Here is a 9,022-nt window from a genome sequence, read left to right on the forward strand (position 1 = left end):
AATCACACAGCTATTCTCGACCCCCCCCCCCAATATTCCATTTATTTATTGCGACGTTCATGACCTTAATGTTTTCATTCATTATTTTTATTATTTTGTGTTACTCTAGAGTTTCGCTTATTTCATTTTAACTTCAATAGTTTCATTTATTTTGTTTTAAACCTCAATAACATCATTTGTATCATTTCAACCTTAATAACATAGTTTATTTTGTTTTAAACCCCAATAACATCGTTTATTTTGTTTAAACTTCAGTAGTTTAATTTATTTATTTTTACCTAATATTTTCGCGTTATCCTTAACCTTAAGTGCTCGCTTATATATATTTTTTGTTAGATTTTATCCTTATAGTTCAGTGTTCTTGATTTCTAAAGTTCCATATAAGATTTTATTTTATTTATTAAAACCCACACAATTGGACGGATTATGTGGACCATCCGACGATAAAGGTAATTATGGGTCGACACGTAATTATGAAAGTCCTCGCATGGAAAATATAATAAGTACGGTTGTGTGGAATAACTTGGAACTTGGAATGATTTTGGGAAACGGGAAAAATGCAGTATGATAAGGGCATGTGGATACGCCGCTGGTACATCCTATATATAAGTGCCCTTGCAATACATCCCATTTGTGGCGTTTTTCAGGTTATTCAAAGATCAATGTTATTAATTTTTTTAGTTATTGATTTTATTTTTCATATGCATATAAAATTTGTTAAAACTTTTAGCAACTCCATGTAGTAGTTGTTTTCTTTCTTTTTTTTTATATAATAATTTATTTTTAATTTAATTTCGAGACGAAATTTCTAAAAGTTGTGAATCCTGTGAAGTTCGTCATTTTTAAAAACCCAAAACCCGATTTGACATCCGTCAAATTTGTTATTATTGTTATATTTATTATTATTATTATTAGTATTATATTGATTTGAAACCTGGCCCGCTTTGATTTTTCGAAACCATAAAATTTAATATTTGCATGAGTTATTAAAACTTGTTCATGGCAATTAATATAGTTAGTTAGGAAAAATGCGTTGAAATATAAAGTGTTTGGGCTGGTTGTAATTTACTAAAGTTTGAGGGTGAAATATGAAACCTTTGTAAAAAAAAGTCCCCATCAGTCGTACATGTTTTTCCGGTGCCAACGCCGGCCACCATATCGACTCAGGTAAGTTTAAAACATCAATACTAACAACAAAATCATCCAATCGGTTATGCCAATTGACTCGCAGCAGCAAACAAAGAATTTCATGGTCAAAATTACGCGTTTACAGCTTGTTAATAGTTTCCTTCTCAAGTTTAAAATCTTCGGCGATTATTACGAGACTTACCAAAGATGTTCAACGCGTTTGAAGCCTATATATACCGACCTTCACACTCGTCTTCGAACTCCCCTCACATCGACTTCCTTTTTGTTTCACTCAATTAATCCCTCTGTTATTGAATTTCGCTACCACTGTCATCGATTTGAACACCAATCCCAGGTTCGCATCGTTTACGTCGTGCAAGGATTATATTTTGGTTATTGTTTACTCGACAAATTAAGGATCACGCGTCAAACCAAACCAAATCCGTTCATTCGCTTACTTCACCTTTCGCTCATACCTATACACCTACACCATCAAGTGAGTTTTTCATAACCCTTTTTTAACGCTTTTAATATTTTTTGGGGTGTAGCATGTCACAAGTTTTATTTCGTTAGTTATGTGCTTGTTTACAAACCGATTCACATTTATCGTACATGCTAATATTATTCTTGCATATTGTTTGTGATTATACGTGAATTATGTGCAACGTGTTTACTGTTTTTATGGTGGAAGTTACGCAAACGCAAACGCATACACATAGTAGGAGGGTCCGACGGGACGTACCTACGCCGACTAACGTTATGACTTCGGTTGTTTACATAAGGTGGTTCTCATTTCCTCGACTTCTATGGCTTCGGCTAAATGAACGGGAGGACGACACTATTTGATTTCATTTACATTATGTTTGAATATTTATTGCATTACGATCATTGAATCGCGCATTTTATATATATTTATATACGCAAAAACTTATGAAAACTCACCAACACGTGTTGTTGACAAAATATATTATTTTAAATGTGTTGCAGGTTGATACGATGAAGTGCCAGGACAAGAAAACTAGTTATACCTTAGGATTATTTCAATGAATAATGTTTGTTTCTTTTAGATGTAATGTTGTTTGTCTCATCATCAAACTATTTGTGTACTTGCGAAATTATGGAATAAAATAAATATATTGTCACTATTAATAGTGTTACGAGCTTATGAGTGATCTGTACATTGCACCCGGGCATATTCCGCTTAAAGCCGGGGTGTTACAACAATCTCTACTTTCGTTACCTTAATTTCCACTAAATGGGTCGGAAATGAAGAATTGAGCTAAAAGCTGCAATATCTTATAGTTTGAACCTGATTCCACATGATTGTACTGTTGTAGGCCTTTGGACGACGGGTTTCTCCGGATCAAGAGGTGGTAGGTTTTGCCATTGGGTTAGCTTAGATAGCCGGGCTTTATTCACTATTCGTTATAAAAATATAAAAGATTTTAGATTGACATGATAGTAATTTGTTAAAATTAAGACGTTGCTAAAGGAGACGCCGTCATATTTATTTCCATCGGCTCCGGCGTAAATTGAATGTCTCCGGCAAATTGAATGCGAATTTGAAGGGTTTTGAATCATCCTCCTTCAATTCAATTGCTATCCATTCCTTTACGTTACTCCTTCGGTTACATTCAAACTATTACTTTTGATGATTGCTCATTCAATTGTCTTTATCCCTTCCGGTGGCCTTTAATTTGCAGGTAACTTTTGCTCCCTTCAATTCACGACCTATATCATTGTAACGTGAATTCACTAAAAAGGAAAAGAGTCCAGATGCAGAGGAATTCGCCCAGTTGCTTGTAACAGCCCTGGACTGTACACCCCGAATTCGTGTGTATGTCTGATTTCCCCCAATTTAATTGATTATTACCGTTTTTATCTGATTTTCGTATAAATTGAATTCCATATTATTATTCTTGATATTCTATCATAAAATCGAAAAACTAAAGCCGAACCGACACTCAACGAGCCAAAAATCCGATTTTTACTAAAACAAAAAACAAACAGTTGGTTTTGGTATGGTTATACAGAATCATGTTGACCCCAACGATAGTCAAACTTGTGTTATGGTTGTACTGCAGGAGTTCAGGAAACGAGATTGTTCGTGCCTATGCAAAGGTTACTTCTTCCGTCTTAGAATCTTGAGAATAATGTGGTGGTTAATTGGGAATTTTAGTTGCATTTAACACAAATGTGCACTGTTAACAGGATCATTACTTTGACATGGTAACAAATATAGTTGGATTAGCTGCTGCTGTTCTTGGTGATAGATTCTACCGGTGGATAGACCCGCTTGGCACTATTATTCTTGTGGTTTATACGATTTTAAACTGATCGGAAACGGTTATGGAAAATGCAGGTACCTATTTTTATTTTCCTATACTTATTGAGACGCCGTTGTACTTATTAGAAAGCGTTTTTTAGCTGACCCGTTGAGATAAAACGCAACCCAAAGAGATCTTTTCATGACTAACATATTGGGACATTTTATTCATTATTTTACTCATAATTAATGTGATATGCAGGGGTTTGGTATTTTATGTTTTACCATTTGAGCTTGAAATTTTTGGGTCAAAAAAAGTTTGTTCAAAGTAATGAATTTGCCCCTAAATCTTTTTGTTAATTCGTTACTATACATTTGAGCGTAGAAGATTTGGGTTACACTATTTATTAAATTCTTATAAATATATTTACATTCAAAATAAATTCTTATAAAATCAAAGTTCTGTTTGGTTTTTCGGTTTTTAATAACAAAAAAACAAAGAAAACACAACACAAATTTAACCGAAACAAAACCTAAAATAAAAAACTCAAACCTAAAAACCAAAAAACTGAAACCACACCGAAACGAATCATAAAATCGAAAAACTAAAGCCGAACCGATACTCGATACGGGTCAAAACATGGTATGCAAATTGTAACTTTAGTTATTTACTTGTACTAGCTGTTTTAATTTAAATTACTTTTAATCAACTGAGTCACCATTTGTTTGTTTTCGTGGCTGCAGGAACAAAAATAACTAAAAACCTCAACAACTAAAATTGAACTGAACGAGACTAAACCGGTTGAATCGAAACTAAAAACCATAGAAAACTGTAAAAACTGAAACGGAAGCGAAATAAAAAATCGAAGTCGAACCGAACTTAAATGAAACCAGCAATCAAAAACACCAAACCTAAACGAAACAAAAAAAACAAACGACGCACAACAAAAATTTAACCGAAACAAAACCTTAAATAAAAAACTCAAACCTATAAACCAAAAAACTGAAACCTCACCGAAACGAAACATAAAATCGAAAAACTAAAGCCGAACCGACACTCAACGAGCCAAAAATCCAGTTTTTACTAAAACAAAAAACAAACGGTTGGCTTTTGTTTAGGTTCAGTTATTTTGGTTATAGATTCAGTTAGTTCGGTTGCATGCACACTCATATGATATGGTTACACAGCTTCGTTAGTGGGACAAGCACCACCCCCTGAGGTCCTGCAAAAGTTGACTTATCTTGTTACAAGGCATCCTAAAGTGAAGCGAGTTGACACAGGTCGCACATACACATTTGGCGTTTTCTACTTTGTTGAGGTTACTGGTTGTGGTCTCTTTGTTGCTCATTGTGGTCAGTGAAGAATATTAACCGAAACAAAAAACCAAACACAACAGAAAAAAAATATTAACCGAAACAAAACCTAAAATAAAAAACTCAAACCTAAAAACCAGTAACCTGAAACCACACCGAAACAAAACATAAAATCAAAAAACTAAAGCTGACTCAACACTCGATACGGGTCAAAACAGGGTATGCAAATTGTAAGTTTACTTATTTACTTGTACTATATGTTTTAATTTACATTACTTTTAATCAACTGACTCACCATTTGTTTGTTTTAGTGGCTGCAGGAACAAAACTAACTAAAACTGAACTGAACTGAACTAAACTAAACCGGTTGAATCGAAACTAAAAACCATAGAAAACCGTTAAAACGAAGCGAAATAAAAAATCGAATTCGAACCGAACCAAACTGAAACGAAACCAACAATCAAAAACACCGAACCTAAACGAAACAAAAAAACGAAGAACGCACAACAAAAATTTAACCGAAACAAAACCTAAAATAAAAAACTCAAACCTAAAAACAAAAAAACTGAAACCACACCAAAACGAAACATAAGATCGAAAAACTAAAGCCGAACCGACGCTCGATACGGGTCAAAACAGGGTATGCAAATTGTAACTTTAGTTATTTACTTGTAGTAGTTGTTTTAATTTACATTACTTTTAATCAAGTGAGTCACCATCTGTTTGTTTTCGTGGCTGCAGGAACAACACGAAACTTGAAGATGAAATTTTGGAGATTCGTGTGGCGAAACAGAACCGTTTGGATATATAATAAGAAACAACACATCTGCGTAAGATGGCAACAACTTTTCGAAAGATGCAAATTCAGTCATGTCTATGCCTGATGATTTTCTGTGCACAATGACGCCCCTCGCTCAGCATCATCATATATGGTTAATTGGAGTGGCACTTCTTCTGACATACCGGAGACAAAAGCATGTGATGACGTTTCCGCTCGCGATTTGTATTCATTTTTAAGTTATGAGGATTGTGAGATTATTAGCTTCGACCCCTTACGAGTCGAAACCGTGTTTCTCAATAACGGTTCAAATTTAACCCGTTAACAGGTTACACTTTTGGTAATATTATGGGGTTACTAATCAAAATTTATTCTTGTTCACCATTTCGTTAACGGTCGAAACCATGTTTTTAAATAAAGGGTCTAAATTAAACTGTAAACGGGTCAATTATGTTCATGGTTATCGTTGTTATATTTCACACCCGTCGCAAAGCGCGGGCTAAAAGTTGCAATATCTTAAAGTTTGAACCTGATTCCACATGATTGTACCGTTGTAGGCCTTTGGATGACGGGTTTCTCCGGATCAAGAGGTGGTAGGTTTTGCCATTGGGTTACCTTAGGTAGCCAGGCTTTATTCACTGTTCGTTAAATATATACATATACATATATATATATATATATGATTGATTTATTTTGATAACCACTTTGAGTTTTAATAACTCAAAAGAACTCAACGTAACAATTTTTTTTTTTGAATTTTTTTACGCATACGTAATATATGTATGTTACATATACGTAAAAAATTACATAATATTTTGCCCACCAAGTTGACTTTTTACATGGGTGTAACGGGCGTTTAAATTAGTGTAATCACCGTACATCTTTATTCTCTCTCCTACTTTAGTTTTTTAATTAAATTTAATCTCAACCACATAATCTAATCTATTTAATTAAATGTGTGGTTAAAAATGAAGTTTTAAGTTTTCTTAAAACTCAACAAGTTTCTCAAATTATCCCTCATATATATATATATATATATATATATATATATATATGGTAAGGTTAAAATGAAAACCCACTTGAGTTGTGAAAACTTTAGAAACTCATTCTCAACCACATGTTTTTAATTAAATTTAAAATCTTTTGGTCCACAATTAAAGTGAATAAAAAATGTAAATATAAATATACTTTTTCTCTCTCGTGAAAACATATATAAAAACTAGTAAAAAATGTTATAAAATAGCAAAACATTTTTTTTATGTTTCGATGTTTTGTATTAAATATTACAACATATATTACATGTAACAAAAAAAAACGATGTTACATAGGGTTTTCACAACTCAAGTAGGTTTTCATTTTATACTTTGCCTATACATTGTGTGTATATATATATATATATGGGTGGGATCTAGAGAAAACTCATATTAAAGAGAGAACTAGAGAACTAATAAAAACTATTTTTAACTTTTTTTTAAAAAATATTTGCAATTTTTTTTTCCTCCTTCTAATAAGATGATATTGTTTCTTAAAAAAAAAGACCGACGATGTAGTGCATATGTGCACTAATGTGTATTGCATATATACAATAGTGTTTTATTGCATATAATACAACACAATTGCATTATACAATACACACTATTGAATATATGCAAATACAAACACTAATAATTGTATCCAAAACAAGCTATCGCATATACGTATTACAATACTAATGCACATATGCACTATATTGTTTTTTTGGTATTTTTGTATATAATATAACACTATTGCACTAATACAATACAAAAAATTGCATATATGCTATTCAATATTATTGCACATATCAAAATACACACTAGTGCACATATGCAATACAAAAAAGTCGATGTATTGCATATGTGCACTACAACGAGTTTTTTTTGTTTTTTTTATTTTTTATTTTTAGATTTTTCGCGTAAATGGTAACAAAATATAATAATGGCAAAAACGAAAATTTAAAAATATTGTTTTTAATTAAATTAAAAATATTTCTTTATTAGTTCTCTAGTTCTCTTTTTAAGAAGGAGTTATCTCTTGATCCTTTCCCTATATATATATATATATATATATATATATATATATATGATTAAGTTTATTTCAAAAATGTTTTTGAAGCAACAAGTGCGAAAAGTCATTACAACAAATCATAATTTTTCTTTTATTCATATTTTATTTTAATAAAAGGGGGTATTTTAGTACAAGTTTTTTTCCCCATGTGTAAAAAGTAACAAATATTTGGGATTAGTTACACATATTTTTGTTTTTAATCTAAATACTTTTATAATATAACTAATTCTATCTATCATAAAAAATTTTTTTGACCAGTCTCAAGAAATATAACTAATAAACTAATTTTTGTTTTAAATTGTTTTTTTTATTTTTAATTTATGATTAATTCCTTCGTCATAATTTTCTAAGTTAACCAAATCTAGGAAGATTTTCAATTTTATACCGAATTCGTAAAACCACCTACACAGTATGCAATTGATCCTACACACAATAAAATTTACACATACACAATTCAAAATACCGCATACAAATATACTAACACAAGATAAAATTTACACGTACACAATTCGAAATATCACATACACTATACATATATAAAACTACATACGATAAAATTTACAAATACAAAATTCAAAATACTACCTACATAGTACATATATGAACCTACACACAATAAATTTAAATATACACAATTTGAAATACCACATACACAGTACATATATGAACCTACACAGATCACAATGTTAGCCTATATATACAAAACTACTTCATGTTATAGCTTAACCATTTGTATTTAACTACACATTTTACAATATTAACATACATAAACAAAAGTTGTACATATAACTGATAGTATTAAATTAAACTTGTAACATATTCTCAATGTATGAAAAAAATCATGATTTTTAATTTTAAGTATTTTTTAATCAATCTTTTTATGTGTAGGTAAATACGAGTTACGTGTAGATGAATATAAATTAACTAACAATTTGTATAAGTGAGCATGAGTTATGTGTAGATTATTATGTTACTTGTGTAGATGAAATTATTACCATTTACTTACATGTACATTTTTTTTTTCATATGCATATAAAAATAATTTAAATGAATCTTATGAACCTTTGAATGTAAAAAAATTGATCATGAAGATATTTCATTAAAATTTTTCTTAAAAGATATGTTTTATATAAAAGCCAATTATTTTCTCTAAAAATTTGTAACTTTCCAAGAGAATTAATGTGAAGAACAATTTATGAGTGATTATAGAATTAATGCTTTGAAACAACTAGAAAGGATATACCAAATTACCCTTTTATAATAAATATGTGGTATATTAATTTTCCCTTAATTACAAGTTTGTCATTATCATTATGTACCATTGATTTGTTTAATCAAATGGTTCACTAATTATGAACCATAAACAACATTAGATATCAACCAATTTTCGAGACAATATGACATACATTTTTACTCCACAAAAAAGGGACACACAGAAGCAAAATTTTCTT

The 9,022-nt window shown here is 30.8% G+C and overlaps 1 protein-coding gene across 1 annotated transcript; it reads left to right on the forward strand.

The window, feature by feature from the left end:
- The first annotated feature begins 3,165 nt into the window (after window positions 1–3,165).
- Window positions 3,166–4,755, forward strand: LOC143566047 (metal tolerance protein 4-like). The gene is made up of 4 exons (XM_077052836.1): window positions 3,166–3,249; window positions 3,340–3,444; window positions 3,657–3,663; window positions 4,583–4,755. The coding sequence occupies exons 1-4, from the start codon at window positions 3,166–3,168 to the stop codon at window positions 4,753–4,755; spliced, it is 369 nt and encodes a 122-aa protein (XP_076908951.1).
- Window positions 4,756–9,022: the final 4,267 nt, after the last annotated feature.

The sequence above is a fragment of the Bidens hawaiensis genome, unplaced genomic scaffold (assembly GCF_021521415.1).
Source record: "Bidens hawaiensis isolate Kalapana, Puna unplaced genomic scaffold, B.hawaiensis_p1.1 tig00022678_1, whole genome shotgun sequence".
Lineage (NCBI taxonomy): Eukaryota > Viridiplantae > Streptophyta > Magnoliopsida > Asterales > Asteraceae > Bidens > Bidens hawaiensis.

Excerpts from the sequence above, each read along its gene's own strand:
- LOC143566047 (XM_077052836.1), top strand. The coding sequence starts at position 3,166 with ATGTTGACCCCAACGATAGTCAAACTTGTGTTATGGTTGTACTGCAGG. Across the intron at positions 3,250-3,339 it reads TTGTTCGTGCCTATGCAAAG|GATCATTACTTTGACATGGT; the intron begins GTTACTTCTTCC and ends CACTGTTAACAG.